The 24,185-nt window shown below is 33.1% G+C and overlaps 1 protein-coding gene across 1 annotated transcript; it reads left to right on the plus strand.

Moving 5' to 3' along the window:
• Nucleotides 1-2,378: 2,378 nt before the first annotated feature.
• LOC110008104 (hypothetical protein) lies at nucleotides 2,379-12,726 on the plus strand. Its single transcript, XM_020673580.2, has 2 exons — nucleotides 2,379-3,274; nucleotides 11,869-12,726. Exons 1-2 carry the CDS (start codon nucleotides 2,719-2,721, stop codon nucleotides 12,510-12,512), a joined length of 1,200 nt encoding a protein of 399 aa, XP_020529239.1. The 5' UTR covers nucleotides 2,379-2,718; the 3' UTR covers nucleotides 12,513-12,726.
• Nucleotides 12,727-24,185: the final 11,459 nt, after the last annotated feature.

Here is a 24,185-nt window from a genome sequence, read left to right on the forward strand (position 1 = left end):
GAGACACTTTAAAATTTTGATTTTTCAAGAGGTTGATAAAATTGGCTCTTTTTTAAAGTGATTTAAAAAAAATTAAAAGTAAAAAAGTCGGTTTCTTACTTTTAGTTAAACCAATGTAATTAACTTCAAACCATTTAGAAAATATATATAAAAATAATAATAATAATAATTAGTCATAGATATTTATGGGAATATAAAATTTATAGATTAAAAGTTTGTGCTAGTTTGGAACAATTTTAATTTTTTAATGAAATATTTAAATCTTAAATAATTTTAAAAATCATGGAACTTCACAAATGTTTTCTTAATGAAATTAAAATCTTTAATTATAGAGAGAAAAGTAGCGATGATAGTGCTGGGAAAAATATAAAAAAGATTATTTGAAAATAAAACTTTACTTTTTAGGTAAAAATTGAAATGAAAATATTTTGTATTTAAAAATTTTAAAAATTAGTTTGATTTAAATTTGACTACAAATCCAAAAGAAATCAAATATATTAGCTTTTTAATACGGAAAAAGGTTATATAAGGTTGCAACTTTAAAATGTAGAATTACATATGCACCTCAAAAATCTATCAGAAATGTTGTTTTACTGTTGAAAAACCCTCAAATTGATCATCTAGACATTAAGATGTATGAACATAAAAAAAAAAAATTGAGTCTTAGAAATAGTGCATCTTGCAACACATTGTCTAGACCGTCCATTTTTAAGATTTTCATATGGTTATAGATCTACATGATTTTAAACATGTTTTGAGTTCCAAATTTTCCAATTAGATATGAAAATATATTCTAAGATAATCTTAAAAAAAATTTACAAAAAAATTACATGTTATGATAGAATTTGGAGGTGTGCCTTAATTGGATTGTTTAAGGTTGCAACCTTATAGAAACCACACCCTTTTAATAATGATAAATGAATAATTGAAATATATATAATAATTAAAATAATGGATTAGAATAGCTACACTGACTATAGAGAGAATTAATGAAAATTCATCCTAATTACTCAAATATATAAGTACACGTAATAAAAAAAAGGAAGAGAAGGGAAGCACGATGGAATCTACCTATAATATACACACATACTGGTAAAAAAAATAATGAAAAATATGAAAAAACAATAAAAACTTAACTTTTACACTTTGCTCTAGAATCACACATTCTTTTTGCATGATTAAAAGATAAATTTTTATTTTAAAATAAACAAGTTTGCTTTTCAATGGATGTTGTCACATACATTTTCATTTTTATTTCTTGAATGTAGAGATAATTATCTCCAGTTAAATAAATATTAATAAAATCGTGACCAAACCAAAACCTGGTTCGGGTCGACCCACTGAGTCTGTGGATGGGCCCAATTGGTCTAAATTGGTGGCTTGAATTTGAAACTATGACCAACTAATAAATTAATTGAAATGAGCACGCTCATGTGCTTAGACATAATTTCATGAAAGTTAGGGGAAAGGAGTACACATCATTGTGTCTCTCCTCCTTTGTTCACCAAACGATTATGCCTCCCTATAGAGAACCCTATTTCGAATTAGATTATTAATAAACCTATCTTTATGTTAAACACTTGTTAATTTACAGGTGGACAGGCAGCCTTTTGATGCCTTCTCTCCCTTCAAAGTAGAAGACCAGCTTGCATATGGCTTAATGTATTTGGGACTTTTCCTAAACTGCCCTTTTTGCCCAATTACACCATTTAACCCCCCCTCTCTCTTAGTCAAAAGCTTAAAACCTCTTCTCTCTCTATCTCTCCCCCATAACCTATTTTGGTTGGCCCTAGCCTGAGGCCGGCCTGGGTCGTAATAGGGCCGGCCCCTGGGGCGAAAGAACCTTGGCTGAGTCCTAGCCCAAGGCCAAGTCTAATATAATAGAAAAGAAAAAATAAGATAAAATACTGGGCTGGGCTCATGCATTGGTGGTCAAACACTCCGACCATATCTTATGGCCCATGCCCTAGTTTTTCAAGCCGACCCAGTGCCAGCCCTATTTCTATGTAATCCTGGCCAATTTGCATGCAATTCTCGATGGTTTCTTATGGGGTGAGGTTTAAATAGAGCCGAGGTTCTAAACAATCAAAGTAAAGCGTATCTTCAAATGGCGTCGAGAAATATGGTTCCAATTCTGGAAATATTTATGATAGCTTTAAAATATATTTTCATCTTTGATTATAAAATTTAAAGCTTTAAAGATAGTGTAGATCGAGCAAATCTATAAAAATCTTGAAAATTGACGGTCCATAAGATGCACTATTTCTAAAACTTGAAATCTATTTTTTTCTCATGTCCATGCATCTTGATGTCAAGATGTTCAATTTGAGGATATCCGAGCATCAAAATAACTTTTCTTAGGTAGTTCTTAATTTTTTTTAACTTCAGAAAAACATATAGTAATTTCTCCCCTCTCCTCACGTGTGCGTGCATTCATCCAATCCCTTGTGTGCACATGACCCTGAGGTCTAATGCAGTAAAAACTAAAAAGTAAGGGCTCTTTCGCCATTTCCCCTTCAATTCACAACACATACTTTCTTAAATGGGTATTTAAATGCAAAGCTTAGGAAAAAGTCACATTAGGGACCATAAAGCCTGGTCCATTTTATTCAAATACAAACCCACACTCCTCTCTTCATAGCAAGTAGCTCAGTGTCCAACCAAAAACCTCTCTCTCTCTCTCTCTCTCTCTCTCTCTCTCTCTCTCTCCCCCAAACAATGCCAAACACAACCCATGCCCTAAAATCCGGCACCCAGTCACCGGATTCCGGCGACTCCCCCCACAATTTCTCTCTCCCCAACAGCAAACCCCTATGGAAACTCGTTGGATTCCGGCAAAACCGCTGCCCCTCCTTCATAATCTGCCTTCAAATCCACCACATAAGAGGCCTCCCTTCTTCCATCGAAGGCCTCAAACTCACTGTCAATTGGGGAAGAAGCAGAAACTCCCCTCTAGAAAAGACCCATCCAATCTCTGTAGTCCATGGAGTTGCTGAGTTTGACGAAGTTTTCCTTCATTACTCCGACTTCTCCGACGAATTAAGCAATTTTTGGTTGTGGGTTTTATCTGATGATTCAAAGGGGTGTGAGATTGTTGGGGCTTTTGAGTTGGACTTGAGTGAGCTGGTTTTGGAGGCTGTGATGGCGGGAAACTTGAATTCAAATTTTCGACAGTCGAGATTTGGCGGGAAGACAATGAGGTTTGGGCTTTGTGGGGTGGCGGGTGGCGGAACACTAAGTGCAAGCTTCTATTGCAGAGTGGTTGAAGGGGAAGGTGAGTTTGTATTTTGCATAAATACCTTTGCTTTCTTTTTCTTTTCTTTCTTTTTTTTTTTTTTTTTTTGTTGTGAAAATACAGGACTACTCTTGGTTTTTTTTTCTTTGAAAAATTGAAGGAAAATGGTTTGGTAGAGCTGCAGCCCTATCAAAACAAGTAAGGCCTCACCTCGTAACTCATCAAAATTTGAAATTCAAGCATTGAAAAACCTTTACATCGACCATCTTGGCTTAAATATTATGATTGTGAAAACAAATTAGGATTTCAAGCTCTAAAAATAGTGTATATTATAACAAATTATAGTCTAGACATTTCATCCTAAAAATAGGTGTTCATAGATCCGTAAGATCCGTACCATTTTTTGAGTTTCAAATTTTATTATCGGATTTAAAATTTGATTTTAGAGCCATCAATGAGATTTATATTGCCGAAAGTGCTTTCTAGACAAGGATTTGAGGTGAAGCTTTATTTTGTTTTTATAAAACCTTTAACTTATAGAAGTTTCATCCAAAATTGAAAGCAATTTTGTTTTTTGGGTTAATACTCAATGCTGTACATTTGGTTTCAAACAGTACGTTAGCAACTCCTCTACCGTCCAATATAAAAAATAAGGGTTTAGGGGTCTCCAATCCCTATCTCATTGTATTGTGGAATTGAGAAGTTGCTTGTGTGCTGCTTGAAACGCAAATGATGTCCACCATTGTCTACCATGGTCATGCATGTTTGTCCATGGTCATGAAAGAGAGAGGATCTCAAATAACTACACACAAGCATGTAATAACACAGCATCCGTGGCAATTTTTACATAGGGTGAGGTTTGCATAAGGCATCATCCTCATACTGTAGAAATAAGATGCATCTCTAGATTTTTTAGAGATGTAGTTCATGTGTTCGCAAATCTTATAATTGAAGATAGATTTTCATCCTTATTTATGAGATTTAAAAATTTTAAAATGATATAGATCGAGCAGATTTATAGTCACTTAAAAATCTTGAAAATAAACAGTTCAAATGATATATTACAACTATTTTTAGGAGTTGAAAATATTTTTTCTTCATATTTGTACATCTTAAAGTAAAGTAGGGAGGATCATATTAAAGAGTTTTTCAACATCGAAGCACTCTCATCTAGGGAATTTTAGACACTCAAGTTGCTCATTAGAAACGACTTACCTGTTGATTTCTACAAAACATTTTACCGATTTCAATGTAACATTGTCTCTGCCTTTGTTTCTCTCTCTATCGATTTCAATGTAACATTTTCTTTCTCTCTCTCCATTTATTGGATGGATAGGCTTCATTTGGTAACCTATTTCAAAACCTGGATTGGGGGGGGCGGATTGTTTATTTAGAAATATGAGTCAGATCACTAGATTGACGATCCAAATCAAGTATGAATCGGTCTGTATCTGTGATTTAAAAAATATTAAAAAAAAATAAAAATAAAGAATTAAATAGTTGTTTATAGCTTGGGATTTAGAAAGAACCTAAAAAACCATTACATAAGTTAAAAAGAGAAAATCAAAAAGTTGTAAGCGGGTTTTAGAGGGGAATTGAGTCAGAACCAATACCTTTCCAAAGCCGATTCGATCTCGACCAGTTCCCATCCAAATCGAAAATTGCTGGTTTAAAACATTGGGTAGCCATAATAGCTTTTTTTTTTTTTTTTTTTGCCCTTTTCCTTTTCCTTCTATGTATACGTGATCCTGTGGACCATAACCTTCCATTCAATGGTGACATAGAGGATCGATTTGCATGGTGTGAGAGATTGGGACTGCGTATAATTTAGGTTATGAAGCCCGCTCTCTTCGGCTCAATTAAAAGACACATTAAAAGCTACTACATTGGATTCATGACCACATATCTAACGTGGTCATGAAGATACATGGTGTATTAGCCTTGCAAACCATTAGAAGATGCCGTTAGAAGCAATGCTCTCGACAGGACCGACTAATATCCATTAAATTAATAAGATGTTTGGTTCATTGAATTGGTTTGATCAAATTATGCAAATATTCAAAATAAATAATAGATTAAAGATATGTAATATATTAGAAAAACATTACCCACTTTGTTTGGCTTGTCGAAGTGGTCCAAACCAGTTAGTTGGACTAGTCAAACATTGGCTCGAACAATTTTTTACCAAGCCAATTTTTAACTCAAGACCAAACTGGCAAAGATATCGATCAACAATCAACCTGTTGGACTACTGGTCTGGTCTAGACTTGATATACTTAGATGCATTCCAAAAGTGTAATGTTCTGGTCTCAGTGATCCATGCGGTCCATTTGTATTAGACAGTGTTGGGCCAACATAGCATATAATTGCTAGTACTGTACAAAAAGTGATACATTACATGTGCTGTCACCCACATATTTTATTTGTAGTTGCTATTAATCTAAATGTATTTTGAAATGCACTGTTCGGATAATTTCATCCATATTGTCATGCCTAAACTGTTTTATTTTAAATTAGGGTGCGGTTTCTATAAGGTTGCGACCTTAAACAATCCAATTAAGGCGCACCTCCAAATTTTATCGTAACATGTAGTTTTAGTGTAAAATTTTTTTAGGATTATCTGAAAATCTATTTTCATACAAAATTATAAAATTTTAAACTCCAAAAATGGTCAAAATCAAGTAGATCTATAAATATATGAAAATCTTGAAAATAGATGGTCAAGATAATATGTTGCAAGATGCACTATTTCTGGGACTCAAAATCTTTCTTTTTTTCATATTCATTCATCTTGATGTTGAGATGATCAATTAGAGAGTTTTTCAACATTAAACAACAACATTCTCTGATGGATTTTTTAGGTGTATCTGTAATTGTACATTTGAAAGTTGCAACCTTATGTAGACTTTTTCCTTTAAATTATTTTTATAAAGGTTATCTAGACATGAAATTTAGGTTGTAACATTCCTTCTAGGGTTGACATAACTAAAATAGAAATTAATATTTTGATCAAATAAAATGATTAAAAGCACCGATAAAGAGGGGCCCCAAATGCCATAAAATAGAAATTAATAGTTAGAAATATTTTTCTTATTATTTTAGGTGTGCCCATATAAGGAGCGGGCACACCCCAATTGCCATATCAAAATAATTTTTTAAATAAAATACTCTTGAGTCGTTCTTCAAAATCGGATGCTTAAAGGATAACTTGTGACATTATAACTAAAGTTATTCCAGGCATCCTGGTAATAGCGGTTACATATGTAGGTATCACAATAAAAAACCGCACCCATTAGATAACATATTGCACTTTTATGTTTTTTTATTTATTAAAAAAAGAACAAAACTACCATAAAGTTGAAGGGACAATCATCATTATCGGGATGTTATCAAGGATGGACTTTTAATAGAATATTATCGTGTTCGTCTTTTAAAACATTAATTTATCTGATGATTATCGAAACTTTAATGTATTACATTAAATATATTTCGTTATAAAATACATTTTTATTGAGATTAATAACATGAATTCAAGTTAAGAAAACATAAATTTGTTAAAAGGTTTACAAGTGACAAAGTAAATAATAATTTCTACTAGCTCACGTTTGGTTTGCGTGAGATTATTTTTCGAAAAACATTTTCATATGAAAATATTCTTTCATGTAGGTAAGTGTGGGAATACTTTTGCACTAAGACTAAATGGTATGAAAATATTCATGCATTTAATCATATGAGAGAAATTTTTCGTGTAAAAATATTTTCTAGAAAACAATTTCACATGAACCAAATGTGCCACTAGTGTAATTAAAATTCATTACCTATATCAATAGTTATAACTTACATATCTATCATCTGTTTCGTACGAACTGCTCCTTATTTTCCTTGTTGATATTTATAAAGCTTTTTAGGCAAATAAAATGTTTCTTTTGAAAATCAAATGGCTAAATTTTTCTTTCAGATTGCATACATGTTATTATTAGGAAAAGCTTTTATCATGAAAATAAATATATTCTTGATTTATGACAGATAATTGTCACTAAGCGTCAAATAAAGAAAAATATCCTTAAAATATTTAAACCACCTCAAAACTTCAATATGAACCTATTTACATACAACAAATGGTTGAAAATATAATTTCACTAAAATACTCGAGATGCTCTTTTTTCAAATTTGGAATCTTGAAATTTTGGTTATCTTTCCACTTGAGTGGCTGTTAAAAGGGAAAGGTTTCTATGCTCCTCCTACAGCATATAAGTTCTATCCTCCCCCTACCATCCAGCTGTCCAATTTTGATCAAGAGAATCACTCACCGTTTGATCTTAGATCTGACGTCTTAAAGTATTTTATTTTTAGTTCTTTTTATACAAATTGAATGAATATGAAATTTGGTATGTATCATATTCTCATTAGGTCACACCTATAAAAAATATTAAAAATAATTTTTCAATAAAATATAATGACCAAAATACCCCTAAAAACTTTTAGGGGTATGTTGGTCATTTTATTTTATTAAAAAAAATTATATTTTTCTCTAGTGCGAGTTTAATAGAGGGATGGACCTCTAAAATTTGGAGTCAAAATAGTTTATAAAAAAAAAATTAAAAATAAAATATTGTAGAGACGTGACATTATGGTTGGGGCAATCTTAGCCCTCCATTCAGAATGGAGGATTGGATAAGGGGGAGGATAGAACTTCTATGTTGTAGGGGAAGCACAGAAAGCTTGCCTCTGTTAAAATGACACATATGCCTTGCTCGTTCCATGTTTTAAACAAGGAACATATTTTCCGTTAAAATCTCTTTGTCTCGGTTTAGAACCAGAATAAGCAAAAGGTATTTACATCATTTGGATTGATTTAAGGGGTAGAGCTAATGATAAACTACCCCTATTTGATCTAAGTTTCAAACTCAAAACAAGTGTTTCCCACTAAAATATCTTTCTCTAGGTTAGAATCTATGATCAAATAGACATAATTCAGGTTATTTTTCCCTACTCTTACTATTTGCTAATTTATCAAAATATACATGCTTGTTCTGGATTTGAAACCCTTTTCTAAACTGTAAGTTTTTTTGTAAAATGGTCAAATTGCACATCTATTGCCAGCAGTGTCCTTAATCTCGTAAAAAAGTTACCAGTCCAGCCAGTCTGCAAATGGAGTCCGATTGGGGTTTTAAGGTAAATTTGAGGTTTTCCTCCTATGGTGGGAGCAATATATTTGGTTTTAAACCTTTTAAGGATTTAAAACATATTCCAAATCATTAAATCTATTTTACCTCATATCCATGAATTCGGTGCTCCAAAAGCATAATGGATCTAATGATATTTGAAGAATTGAAATAATTAGTCCAAAAAAATAAGGCTCAACAATCATTTTATTTTTGCAAATTCATGATCATGGTGGTCTAGATGATAGACCTATAGTTATTTGGATCTAAAGACCATATTGACGTGTGGACTCGTTACAAAAGGCGCATCGCAAAACACCCCCCTTTATAAATGACGCAATTTTCAATATCCGTGGGCATTGTTTTTGTGTGTCAGGTGATGCACCTTCCCAAATGCAATCTCTTTCAATAATCCATATTAGATGGATTTTGGACCTAAAATTTTACAAGCCGCTAATCTCAACTGCCACAATTATGTATCTAAAAACACAAGAAAAAAAGGAAAAAGAAAAATAAATTTTGATCCTTAAATTGGTCTAAGAAGGGTGAGGACTTTAAACCTTCCCTTGACTTGTCTCATACATACCCACGTAAAGGGGCGAGGTTGTGTTAGGTAGGTAGCCAACCTAAAATTTTGTCAAAATTTATCATGAATCCTGAATCGATCCATTAATTGGAAAAAAGCTTTGATGATGATGAAATTTCGATCCTTAAATACAACTTATTTTAACCTTTGATTTTAAATCGTTTATCCATTCCCTTTTTAATTATTTGCATGTCAACATATAAGCACTAGTTTTTGAGCTGCAAAATCATATATCTAAGGTAAAAATGCATCTAGAATGATGTAATATGTGTTTCAGATTTCATTCCATTACTACAATGGACTTTTAGAAGTGGACCCATTTCAATAGGACCTTATTTAAAAATTTTCCTTTTATTATTAATATGAAAGGACTTTATGATAAAGCACGATGTATATATATTTAAAAAAATTCTTTATCCCTACACCGGCAAGATCACTTACAATTCCCAATTATAATCAAACCACTCTTGAAATAAATAAAATAAAAATAAAATCAGTTCTCAATTGCTACCTCTTCAAATACAATTCTTTATTCAAGAAACAAAACTAGATTTTATTGCTTTATAGGAAGAGAATTTAAAAAAAGTAAAATTACCGGAGATTACCTCAACCGGGCTTAGTATACCCCATGTCGAGTCTCCTCCTTCCGATGGTGCTCAGGATCTATGATCAGTATGTTGATTTCCCTACTATGGCTAAAATTCACTCAATGGCTTAATCTTCATCAAGCCTCTTAGTTTGATTTTGGAGAGATGAGAGAAGAATATGAAGAGAGAAGGAGAGATCTACTAGCAAGGGGTTCCACCCCTTTTCCACCTACAATGAACAGATGTGGTGCATACCATCAAAACATAATACAACTTAGGGAGAGATAAAATTGTGGCATGCCTCCCCTGTCGAAGAGAGGGGAATTTTCGATAGGGAGAAATAATTGTTAAAGAGGGAGAAGAGAATACGTATCTCATTTTATGAGGGAACACCTTTTATAGATTTTATATGTCATAGATTTTTCCTCAATTCCTAGGGTAAAATCTCAACCGTCGATCTAAGGAGACTTGTGGGGTGATAGATTTGAGTCATCCATTTCTTTAATCCACCATCAAGATTCATAGTGATGAGTTAGAGCCTTATCCTCCTTTTCTTAAACCTATTCCCATCAAATAAAGAAAGCTTATATTTTAATATATCAAATCCTTATTTATTTTGATCAATCAATCTTGATTCAAAGAATTAGTAAATATTTAAAATATTCAACCTTATCACATAAGTTGGCTATACCTAAAAAGATAAGTCAACAAGAGATAAACATTAACGTTACATGGGTGGCGGTGTGCCAGCCTTTTGGTGGCCACGTGTGGGCCCCACCTAATCCACATCCTTTTAAATTTTGGGCTCCATATTTTATGGAGGTCCCAAATATTTTTAGAAAATATTTTATTTCATACTTATTTTTAATTTATTTTTTAAATCTTATATTTTATTCAAAACATTAAAAAATTATTTTTTAAAATTTATAAATTCAAATGACAAAAATAAAATATCAGAATATTCACAAAAATTCAAATAAACATTCTAAAAAACACATAACGTAAAATTAATTAATTTTGATGGGAATCAGATCCGTTAGATCAAAGAAATTATCAATACATTAGAGCACTCCACCTTCAACTGTGAATCACAATTCGCCTAGCTTTTTCAAACTGACCCAACAGTTCCCATGACCCACAGTTTGCTGCAAGGGTTCATGATTGGACCACCGAAGTCAGCCAATAGACTAGGGGACGCAATCTTAGTTTATGGATTTCAAGTTCTCCCCTAAAGATAAAAATCATAATCCTCTAGACCATGATGCAACCATGACTCTATAGTGCATAAGGGTAATCTCTTGCATATGTACACGCTTCACTCTCATTAGTGAATCTCAAAACGGCTATCTATGTACATGTCGTGTGATGATATAACGATGAGGTTTTAACCCTGTCTCTAAAGGCTATTCATTACACACAATAGCCACACAGTCCCTTGGCTCTCATCTGGGCGTACTCTAACCTCATCAAGGGATAACCTAGTAAACCCTTCTCGATAGATCCCTATGCTCAGGTATTTTGGGTTTTTCCAAACCTCGACGGGCCTAGCTCTTCGAGCCTAGTCCGAGTATCAACAAATAACATTTGCCTAGTATGGTTTACAAAAAGGCCATACTCCCACTGAGTTTATGTTCCACTATATAAAATGTTCATACAAGCTCTCATAAGGTTTTTAAAGGCCAAACCCAACATAATATTGTATACTTATGTCACTTGCGTAATGATCGAGTACAAATTTAATGTTTGAGTCATCGTCTTTTTTTTTGTGCTTGTGCACAATTTCGCTCCTTTTCAATAATGAAAGAATACTTAAAAACTCCCCATTGTCCTTTGGTTTTCATATTTTATAAAGAAGTATAGAATGAGACTACTTACTTTAAGAACAAGGTGGTCACAATTAATCGACTATTGCATGTGAAATTGGATGGTTGTATTTATTCTATCGACCAAGTTCAAACTTCAAAAGAAATTTTTTTAACTTTGTAACGCATCCAATCTATTAGATTTCACATCTGGTTATAAGTAATTGTGATCTCCTTATATTAAAGGTAAATGCTTCATTATATATAACCTTTTTTATAAAAGTAATGCCACTTTCTCGAAATGACCAATACTTGCTTATCTTTTTTGTTTTTTACTTTTCCTTTGTAGATGTGCATCTAGGCTTGTATAATGCTCTTATATCAGATGTTCTCATCATCATCTTTTTCTTTTCTTCTTCTTTCACTCTAATTTTTCAAAACAAATATTCTTTACGATCTTAAATTAAGCATTGCTTTCATGTCCACTATGCAGGTGGTAAACATACCATGGCGCTTAACAAGTACATCAAGTATAAGAAGAAGAAAGGCAATTGTTGTTCTTGCATACCCAACTTCAACCAGAGGAGGAAGTCGCCGCCATTGATCGGTGGGCCATGTCGTGTCACCTCTCTTGATTCAGATCCTGACTACATCACGATCGAGAATTCCCCCGAACCCACCTTTGTTCTAATTGAGAAAAGCCTCAACAAGATGAAATTGAAGAACAAGAAACTTGAGAATGAAGAATTGGAAAAGTCATTTAATGAAGTTGCTTTAGAAGGGGCTAAGAGTCCATGTTTGCTTGTGGGTACTTCTTCTAATGCTGAGATTGAAATTGGCAAGGTTGAGGATGAGTTCTTGAGAATGCTTGATGAGAACAATAGTGAAAGTTTTGAAAAGAAGGGGAAAGAGAATGTGGGCTTTGATTTGGACTTAGATTTAGACTTGGATTGCATAATGAAGGCAGCTGAGATGGAGATTGTAAAGGCAATTCAAGCTTGCAAGAGTAAGATAGAGGGAACCATGGTAGAGAAAGCTGAGTGTGAGGAGTTGATGAAGAGATGGGGATTAGATGAAAGTGCCTTCCAAATTGGTCCTCCACAGGAGTCATGTATTGGGTTTGGAAGCCCAATTTGAAATAAGTGTGGGTTACCAAAATGCTTAGGGCTTGTTTGGCTCCATGGATTAACAAACCTAGGTGTTAAATTAAAACTCTATTATGTCAAACCTTGGTTATGTTAAAACCTGGTTAATGTTGTGGAAATTGTGTTGTAGCCTTGTAGGCATCAAGGAAAGAACATGGGTGTTCTTGCTATACAAATGCATGAACATGATTTCTAGGGTTTTGCCACCTGAAAGTCTATAGGTTTGGCATGTGCAGTTTGATTTCAAGTACTTACTTTACCATTCTTTTGAGGTAGTTCAGTGGTAGGGATCGAACTTGGGGCTCAGTGTTATTGTCGTCAACCACTACCCAAACAAACGCATGACCGATTCCTAGCGACTTAGGTCACCAATTCATCTTTGGCTATAATTAGGTGTAAATCAATTTTGAAATTTGTTTGGGATCTAGCTATAAGGTGCAAATAAATTTTGAAAAATAATGGAAATCAAGTTATAAGGTGTAATAAATGTGTTGGGAATCTATTTCTAGTCTTATTTAATTGAAAGTTCGCAACTCCAACTTTGTGTTTTTTCTTAAAAACAATGCCACATGCTTTAATTCGTTGGCAACTTACATGGTCATTTCAAACCAAATAATCTATAATTTAGAAAATGTTTTACTTGTCAATTGAACTAAATCATTTGAAATAGTGTTAATGGAGTTCAAATCTTTAATTTAGAAAATGTTTTACTTGTCAATTGAACTAAACCATATGAAATAGTGTTAATGGAGTTCAAGCAAGGAAAGCAATCAAACCAAACGAAAAAGTATAGACTCAAGGTAAACAAGACACTTGGTGGATTCTAAGTATCCTTCTAGCAGTCTATATTGAATCTAGGCTGAACTGAGGTTCATAAATTAATTACCTATTTTATTTTTATATTTTTACAAATTTTATTTTCATGAAAATTGGGCATAGATGAATCACCATAGAGCACACTCAATAAAAACTAAAAAAATCAAATAAAAAAATGACTAAGATACTCTCGAAACATTAAGAAGTATTTTGGTTAGTTCTTTTATTTAAAATATTGTTTTTTTATTATTATTATTGGTTGCTCCCTTGCTCGATGCATGAATGCCTCTAATGCCATGTTAATTGTCTATTTTCACCTCGAATGCCCAAATTTTATATGGGCCGTTGAATGGTGCTTTTGCATCCTTCGAGCATCCACATGATGTGGACGTTATACCATCCCCAATCCAATATGTTCCCAAATGAACCAACGGCTAGACTTTATCTAACTATTTATGAGTCGTGTAGCCGACTCCAATTAGTTGGGAAAATGCTTTGACGACGATGATGATGTTATTAACTAATGGAGTTTGAAGCTAATGCTATGTAAAGAGATTTTTTTACTTTTATTTAGATACCATTGTTTTTGTAGGATTTGCAATGAAAGAAATATAGAGAGAGAGAGAGAGAGAGAAGAAGAAGAAGAAGAATCAACATGACATATATATGGTTCGGCAATGTTGCCCACGTCCACGGAGGGTAAACTAATATCTCATTCATAGGGATTACTCTGATTTACCAGATATTTATAGAGTTATAGCTCTTGCATTTTAGAAAACGAATCTCATTACAATAGTAATCCCACAAAATAGGAAACCCAATATAGGAAACTTTAATATCTTGTAATATACAAGATTGAAAACTCAATATCTACTTTCTATAACTCTCAACACTCCCCCTCAAGTTGGTGCGTAGATATCAATAGAGCCCAACTTGGACAATATCTGATGGCTTTGGTAAACATATATGCATGTTGGTCTTCACTTCGAACATAAGGAATACCAATAATTTTTTATTCAACATTTTCTCTCACAAAGTGCCAACCAACTTCTATGTGCTTGGTTCTTTCATGAAAAACTGGATTGGAGGCTATATGAATAGCTGGTTGATTATCACATAACATCTCTATTGGATTAACTGTTGGGAATCCCATATCTCGAAGTAGGTATTTTAGCCACATCAATACACTTATAGTTGAAGCCATAACTCTATATTCGGCATCTGCATTTGATCGAGCAACCACATTTTATTTCTTCCTTTTCTAAGTGACTAAGTTTCCTCTGACCAATGTACAATAGTCAATAGTGGACCTCATGTCAATTGGACTGTTTGCCCAGTCAACATCATAATAACCAATAATATTAGTATGACCATTCCGTTTCAACCAAACACCTCTGTCGAGTGATGACTTAAGATATCTGATAATCCTATCGATAGCCTTCATATGACATGATCTAGGAGCATACATAAATTGGCTAACAAGACTAACCGTATACATTATATCTGGTTGTGTCACAATCAAATAAATCAATCTGCTCACAAGTCTCTGAAAGCGGCCCACATCTTCAAGATGTTTTCCATTTGTTGAATTAAGCTTGCAATTAATGTCAACAAGAGTGTCAACAACTTTGACTCCTAGTTTCCCAATTTCTTTCAACAGATCTAATACATATTTCCTTTGAGAAATGAAGAGTCACTTTTTTCAATGCTAAAAAAATATTTTAGTTGACCAAGATCCTTGATGTCAAATTTCTTCTTTTGTTTAATTTGCATACAAGACCTTTTTCCTTTTATTTAGAATGACCTAGAGGAAGACTTATATAGACTTATTCTTCAAGGTCATCATGTAAGAAGGTATTTTTAATATCTATCTGATGCAAAGACCACCCACAATTAACTGCGATAGCCGAACACTATTCATCTTGACAACTTGCGTAAAAGTTTCTTTATAGTCAACTCCACAAGTTTGGGTAAATCATTTGGCCACCAACTTGCTTTTATGTCTCTCAATAGACTCATTATTACCATATTTGATTTTAAAAATACATCTACAAACAATTGCTTTCTTTCCTTTAGGTAACTTGATAATGTCCGAAGTATGGTTCTTGTTAAGTGCTTGAAGTTCCTCTTTCATAGACTTCTTCCACACAGTTTGAGAAATGGCATCTTGAAAATTAGTTAGCTGAGAATTATTAGAGATAGAACTCAAGAAAGCAAAATAGTCAGGAGAGATATTTTTATAGGAAAGTTGACTTTGAATAGGATAAGAAATTGCATGGTAAGTATAAAAATCTTGGAGTCTAGAAGAAAGTTGAGAGATCCATGAGCAAGGGGGGGTCATGTAGGGCCACGATGGAGTTTTCTTCTGAACCAGCTTGATGAGTTTTAAAGGTATCTTCAACTTCGGTTTAATCATCATGACTTATTCCGGGTGTGTTGAGCACATCACTTGTACTAATATTAAGCAAAGGCAAACAACCACTTGAACAACCCCTCCTCCCCCCCCCCCCTTAGTCCTATTTTATAAACTATTATCCAATGGGTCATGGAAATAAGATTTTATTTCATCAAATTGAACATATCTAGAAATATGCATTTTTTTTTGTAGAGGGATCATACCATGTGTATCCCTTTTGAGTAGAGGAGTATCAAAAAAACATACATCTACTGGAACGTCTATCAAGTTTATCCCTGTTGTGCCCAGCCACATGAATATACGACCCGCATTCAAATACTCGCAAATGAGACAAATCAAATTTTCTATTTTTCAAAATTTCAAGGGGCGATTTATCCTTAAGAATTTTGCTTGAAAGTCTGTTAATCAGATAGCCAATAGTTAAAATAGCTTTAGACCAATAGATATTAGAACATGCATATGAAACATCAACGATCCTGTAGTGTAACAATCCTAAACTTTTGAAAAAAAAAAAAAAAAAAAGGAGAAAATATGCTTATAAATAGGTGATGTTCTGTTTGAGTATGATGGTCCTTGGGGACCATCACTGTTTTCAAAAACTTTTGCTTTGAATTAACTTTTGCTTTGCCTTTACTTTTTTCCTTTGCCCGCTATTGCCTCCTACTGCTTGCAGCTGGCAGCGTCCTTTAGCAGACGTGGTTTTCGTACGATAAAAGTCTGCTTTTAACGCGACACCTCAGGTATGAGGTAGAGCGTAAGAAAACAATATAATAATACGTTATAAGAATTTAAATAGGGGATGTGAGCACTCCCACCCTAAAACAAAATTTTGAGATCTCTCTCTCTGGTCGAAACACAGTGAACTTCTCTCTCGAACCGAAATTTTTTATCGGAAGCTCCCTCTCAAATAATTGTGGGTAAGTGACATCGTCTTCCTGAAAAATAGTCTGTTTTTAATAAATAGTGATATTTCCTTCCAGGATCTTTATTTTATAAGTTTTGTGTGTAAGTGACATCGTCTTTCTGAAAAATAGTCTATTTTTAATAAATAGTGATATTTCCGTCCAGGATCTTTATTTTATAAGTTTTGTGTGTAAGTGACATTGTCTTCCTGAAAAATAGTCTGTTTTTAATAAATAGTGATATTTCCATCAAGGATCTTTATTTTATAAGTTTTGTGTGTAAGTGACATCGTCTTCCTGAAAAATAGCCTATTTTTAATAAATAATGATATTTCCGTCTAGGATCTTTATTTTATCAGTTTTATGTGTAAGTGACCTTATTGTCTCGAAAAATAATCCATTCTTTTTAAAAATAAAATGAAATAATTATTTCTGCTTATTATCATGAATTTTAAGCGCGATAAATTTTATACGCACGTGACCTCATTATCTTGAAAAATAATCTTTTTAATAAAAATTGTGATATTTTATCTATGTTAGAAATTTTGAATGCTGTAAATTAGAAAAATAAATTTATTTATTTTTCTTGTCTATTGTTAGAAATAAATGTGATAATTCTGCTTTTCGTAAAATTGTGATATTTCTTTCTACTGTTTTGAATATTTAGACATTGTAAAATTCATGTGCAAATGACTGTCGTATTATTTAAAAATTGACATTTTTGCAATTGATTATAGTATTGTTGTAAAATGTTTATTTGTGAATTGATATTCCATAAATTGTGATAATTCCGTATTCTTGAATTTTTATAAGAGTTTTTCTATACATATTAAATTGGCAATTATGCTAGAATGCCTTTACAAACTGCTACCTTTCTAAATTTGAGCCCAAAATATTTGATTGGTTATTTTTGAAATGTTATAGAGAGTGATTGTTATTAATGGTTTAAGTGAAATTCATATTAATGGTTTCAGTGATATGTTGAGTACATGATATTGCTGCTTTCGAATGTTTAAAAAGATTTAGAAATAATTTAAGTATGCAAGTGGACTCATCCGGTTCGCAGGTGAGGTATAAGTGGACCTATCTGGGACGTCGGTAGGGTTTAAGTGGACTCATCCGGTACGCCGGTGAGGTATAAGTGGACCTGCAGGGATTAAGTGGACCTATCTGGGACGCCGATAGGGATTAAGTGGACCCATCAGGACGCTGATGGGGTATATAGGTGACCTACTTGGGACTCCAGTAGGGTATTTTGTGAAATCCTTTGAATTATGTACTGCCGTTAAAAGTGTTATAAGCATTTCAATTACTCGGATTATACTTAATTATGCATTTATTGAAAGTAAAACTGTTGATGCATTTCTGTTAATAGATCTCATTTTAGAAAATATCGATATCTTTCAATCATGATTATTTTTAGGATTATGATGATCACTTACTGAGTAGCCAAACTCATCAAACTATGGTAAACATTTTTTCAGGATAACTGCGGATTCATTTTGAGTGATAGTCAAGATCAACCTTGGAAGATACTGTTGTTGTACTAGCTTTCTTTATTTACTTTGTAAGACTTCGCCACTGTAAATTTGTCCTATCAATAGAGGTATATATGTTTTGTCCGTCACATCTCAGGAATAATAGTATTGTAAATTCTTGGGGTGTGACATGTAGCTTCCAAAAGGTGTCTATTTTTTCTTTCAAGAGTTTCATTCTGTTGAGGTGTTTTGCGAAAAAACTTTGTTTACATACTCTATGCCATTATCAATCCGCAGAATTCTAATCTTGCCATTGTATTAAGTGGAAATCAATTTGAAAAATTCTTTAAATACATGGAAAACTTCTATTTTTTATTTCAATAAATATACCCAAATAGCACGAGACTAATCATGAATAAAATTTACAAAATATTTAAAACTAACGTCGTAATAATCAGCTGGGGTTGGTCCCCATACATCAGAATGTATCAAATAAAATGGTTCCTTTGAAATATGCATAGAAAATTGAAAAGGAAGTCTTGTCAGTTTTGAAAATTTACAGACTTCGCAAGAATGAAAGTTTAAAGATAGAGATGACATTCAAAATTTTAAAACTTTTATCTGAAGGATGTCAAAATCTTCAATGCCACAATATGTTAATATCATAATTATCTTAACTGACAACCAAAACCTTATTCTCCTGATTGAATAAATAAAGCCCATGAGACAGTCTTCTTTCACCAATCTTCCTCCCCATGACACGGTCTTGGAAAGTCAAGAGTTGGGAGAAAAAATAACATTGCAATTCATACTTTGAATAATTTTACTAACAGACATCAAATTAGAGGAAAAAGATGGCATAAAAAAACTTTAGAGTTTTGGGATTTGGAGAAGAAATTGGTCTTACTAACACCATGGATAATAATCAAGGAACCATTAGCAATAATGTTTACACTCCGATCTGTGTCAATCTCTGAAATGAGATCTACTCAAATCTTAACAAAAAACTGAGTTATTTTTAAAAGGTTGAGAAAGTGGGGTCACTTGAATTATGGGCTCAGAAAAATCCTAGATCTATACAAACCCGGTCTTTTTTCGAGTCCACTGGCAGCGCCAGCTCCATATCCGTATTTTGATAATATTAAAAACGCTTCTAAATTTAACTAAATCTAACAATAAATTAATTTTCATAAAAAATAAAATAAAATAAGGAATTAAAAGAAGAAAAACAAACTAAATTAAGCAAAGAAAGATATACTTACCTCTAAGGATCCAGAACCCAGAGTTTTGAGCTTGGATCAGGTCGTTATTCCAATTTACGCCACCATTTCCTTTTTTGGATGTCTTATACTTGCTGGAATTGGTAAATCTAAGGTCATTTAACCTAGATAGAAAAAAAGTCATGAATTTTAGGCAGGCTCTACCTAAGGCTTTTTGGGGATTGGAGGATAATTTCCTTAGTTTTTTTAGAGTTTTAAGATCTCCTAAGGTTGAATATGAATTCTGTTATTTTTTACATTTTTTGATACTTTTTTAGTATTTTTTCTAATTTTTTAAAAAAAATTTAAGTTTTTTTTTTTTCTATTTTTAAGTATTTTTTAGTTGTTTTCTTAATTTCAAGAATTTCTAAGGGAGTACTTGATTTCTTTCTTGGTCTCCTTTTTGGGTTATGGAGATGGGGTATTTATAGGATAGAATTGGTAATTTTTCTTGATTTCTTTTATATTTCTCATTATTAGCAATTAGGGGATATTTTTCAATACTTTCTTCAATGGCTTGAAAACTAATATTCATAATTTTTTTTCCTAGTTATGTATCCAAGTTTAGATTTCCCAAAGCGAGACGAGATACAGCTTTCGACCTCAATATGTAAATGTTAACCCAAATATATGACAAACAAGGTGGAATAAACTGATGGATAGAACCTTGGGCCTTGCACTCTGAACACTACGCTGCCCATGGTCCGAATATATTAATCTTACCAAGATACATGATGGTGAGGATGCCCATTAAGAGTTTCATGAGAAATCTTTTTTGATAAGTCTTTCTTTCTCAGAAAGAGACCACTTGCCATATTACATGAGAAACTCGTCCATAGTATCTCCTAAAATGATTTCGGTAATAGAACCCCAAAATCTTTAGCACGAGATCTTGAAAATACAGTTGTTTTGGAGGCATGGGTAAAATACGTATTGAACTTCCTCTCTTTATCAATCAGTCGGCAAAAGATCGGCCTGTTCTGATACCATATAAAATTTGCAATAAAAGAAATAAAAACGAATGAGAGAGAGATAAGAAGAATCAACAAGGCATATACATGGTTCGTCAATGGTGCTTATGTCCACAGAAGGTAAACCAGTATCTCATTCATAAGGATTATTTTGATTTACAACATATATATAGAGTTACAACTATTGCTTTTTAGGAAACAAACCCCTTTACAATAGTAATCCTACAAAATAAGAAACTCAATATAGGAAACTTTAATATTTTGTAATATACAAGATAGAAAACTCAATATCTGCTTTCTATAACTGTCGACAGTTTTCAATCTATCTTATGACTTCTCACATCGAATTGGGTGATTGGAAAGAGTTTGTGAATATTTTCCATGACCATTTCTTTTGGGTGATTGAATTTCCCCGACTTATTATAACTTACCCATGAAATATTAAGCAAAAATGTATTTTCTCTTCTAGAACTTCGATTATCCGCTGATGTATTGAAAAATAAAAAAAATCAACTCCAATAATTTATTCAAGAAAACTCTTGGCTCCACATATTTATTTTCGAAATCTGTTCAAGATTCAGTAACTAATTCATAGTTTAGTATAGCTTAATTATTTTCTAATTATTTGATCATGTAATACTTGTTTCTCGTGTATTCACTTACCATTTACAAATCTAATTAAAAAAGAGCACTGCTTACCAAACAAGTACCTCAACAAAAAGACTCAAACAACGGGTGACAACACTAGTAAATTCTAGGTATATATTCGTTGTTATTCTAGTCTCTAAAAATTCAGGATGAACAAATTTGTAAAATTTTCATATGAATTATTTAATTGTGCATGGGAAGAAGTCACTCTGCCCCATGGTATCTCTTAACATGTACATATTGGTCTTATTTGGTCATTTTCCAAGATACAAAGCTGATAAGCTATTGACACATAGGACTAGGGTTTATGTTTTGTGCTTCCATATTCCTCTTTGGAAGTGATAAGTTGTTTTGTCTTTCTGTGATTCCTGTGGTAAAATTTTTGTTTATATATCATAGGGTGAAAGTGGACCCAAAAAGACTTGGGATCCGACAGGTAGACCTGACCTCAGGTCTAGGTCCAAATTTTGGACCCAAAATGTCTGGTCCGGGTCCAAAACCTAGGCCCGAATATTATTCGGATCTAGGTCTAGCCAGATCGGACCCAACTCGTATCCAACCTTAATAATGAGTATATGTTATGTATATTCACAAATGTTACCAATACATTTGTTTCTTAGGAATTTCCAATTATTAAGTAAAATGGTAAGGAATGTGGGTATTCATAAATGTTGTGCAATATTGTAATGTTGCCAATAATATGGTTAAATGATAGTAAAAAAAGGGGTTAAAAAAAGAAAAAGGAAAAGATCATAGTCATAGGGTGGCAATCGACCCACCCGTACCCGACCCACTGCCACCCCTAATATTTTCATTTGGAGGGTATAAAAGTAAAGAGCATGTATAGTATGCTCTTGTGGGAGCAACCTACATGCTCACTCCTTGGGGTGAAAAGCTAGGTAGGAGGAGTTTTCCTGATGAAATTTTGGAATCAGCTTGAGAATCATCAAAAGAATATTTTTAAGAAGAATTGAATTTTGAGTTTTTAAACACTTTGATTTGAGCATTCGAAAATTGGGCAATCTCTATCAAACTTAGTGTAATAATTTCTCATGCTGAGTGGTAGTAGATTTTTTCTTATTATTTGAGATTGATTTTTAGGTTGAGAAACTTTATTATCTTAAATTTAGCATCCTAAAAATGCTCAGGATTTACTTGAGGGAGTGAGGTAGATATGCTCATGGCTAAAACAGAAAGGGGAGTAACCAAACAACAGCTGACCACAAAAGAGCTCTAAATATGGATAAAAAGTAGGAGGCAAAATTACGGGGTAAAAATATGGATACATAAAAATTTAAGTGTCAGTTTGGATATACCCAAAATTGTAATATTTTTTAATAGCAATTCACAAATCTTGTGAAACAGATTTGAACCATTTGGACAACCTCAAGGTTTTATTAGATTTTTAGATTGAAATAAAAAATATTGTAGTGGCATAAGTTACTGTAATTGAATTTTTTTTTAGGAAAGTGCAGCTCTCTCACCTCGTACAAACATCAACCCATGACCCAACAACTTCGTGAAACTTCAGAAACCCCAAATCTACTATCTCTCTCTCATACAAAATATTTTCATTTTTTCTCTCTAAAAAACAAGAGAAGCTCAAGCCCCATTCATGGCAGCCCTAGGCGGCGTCTTTGTAAAGCCAAGACTATTTCTCTCTTTTCAAAAGACGAGTCTTTTCTCTCATACCACACCCTTGGGACTCCCATTCTCTTCATTAATAAGGAGAAGGTCGGGTTGAAAAATGTCAGAGAAGCTCAAGCCCCATCCATGCCAGCCCTAGGTAGCATATTTGTAAAGCCAATGCCCTTTCTCTCTAAGCGTCTTTGTAAAGCCAAGACCCTTTCTCTCTCTACAAAAGACAGACGAGTATTTTCTCTCATACCACACCCATAGGAAACCCCTTCTCTCCATGAATAAGGAAAAGCTCAAGTTACAAAAAAACTAGAGAAGCTCAAGCCCCATCCATGACAACCTTCGGCGATGTTTTTGTAAGGCGAAGTTTATTTCTCTCTCTACAAAAAGCAAGCTTTTCCTCTCATGCCACACCAATTGGAAACCCTTTCTCTTCATGAATAAGGAGAAGCTCGGGTTGCAAGTTTGCTTATTGTATGGAAGCAAATTTTTTACTGCTGCGAGAGACACATGAAAACCTTTTGTATCGACAAGAGAATTTTGGAAGGGTAGAATGCGACTTTGCTTTTAGTATGTTAACTCCATCCAAACAGTCCAACATAATAATAAAAAAAGATGGCAATGTTTCTTAATTGAAGATGATAAAACTTACCATTTTTTTAATATGAAGGTTTTTTGATCTGACATCCAAACTGACCCTAAAGTATCATTAATATTTCAGATTTGGCTCAAAAATACAAAATAAAAAAATTCGGATTTGAGAAAATATTATAAACTAAAGTTACAATCGGCAGTAGCTATGGACAACTAAGGCATCTATGAAATTAGGGTAGTATGGTAAAAATAATTAACGATAGAGTAAAACTAAATATTAGGGTTAATTTTTAAAAATAGGATTTTTAAGTTAATTTGATAAAGTCTACTTTTTTAAAAAAGTGTTTTTTTCTAGAAGTATGAGTCCTTTTATTTTTTGTAGGCCTATTTTACTTTCTTTTGCATGGTTTGTTTTTAGGAAGATTCATCTTCAAAGGGGCTTATCTCTTGTATTAGCTTGGGGGGTACAAAGTTGGTTCTATATCTTTGAGTTAAATGGATTTCAGTTTATAAAAGTTGGGTGAAAGGTTTTTTTCTCACACCAGGCATAATCTTTCTCCACACGTCAATACGGCACCCTACATGCACAAAAGATGGACCTCCATTTGGCAAAAGCTGTGTCAGATATTTGAGGCCATTATTTATAGCACAACTTTAGGAAGATCTTTCTATTAGAGAGGGAGAGGTTTCTCTCCCTAAAATATTATATTCATACCAAAATATAATGTCTTTTAAGGGGCGTAAGGAGGTTATTGTAGATCTGCTCCTGAGGGAGATTTCCTAGCCATCCATTGATGGACATTGATGGTAGAGATTTGATAAGATGGTACATATGATTAACATAACAAATATGTGCACATTATTTTGCTAAATGTTTAGGTGGTCACGGTGGACGGTATCACAATAGAACGTTTTTAGTTCTATTCTTAGTATGGGTAATGAA

Source organism: Amborella trichopoda, chromosome 7 (genome assembly GCF_054954075.1).
Source record: "Amborella trichopoda isolate Santa Cruz 75 chromosome 7, AtrichopodaSantaCruz75HAP2 v2.0, whole genome shotgun sequence".
Classification (NCBI taxonomy): Eukaryota; Viridiplantae; Streptophyta; class Magnoliopsida; order Amborellales; family Amborellaceae; genus Amborella; species Amborella trichopoda.

Excerpts from the sequence above, each read along its gene's own strand:
- LOC110008104 (XM_020673580.2), top strand. The coding sequence starts at position 2,719 with ATGCCAAACACAACCCATGCCCTAAAATCCGGCACCCAGTCACCGGAT. Across the intron at positions 3,275-11,868 it reads CAGAGTGGTTGAAGGGGAAG|GTGGTAAACATACCATGGCG; the intron begins GTGAGTTTGTAT and ends TCCACTATGCAG.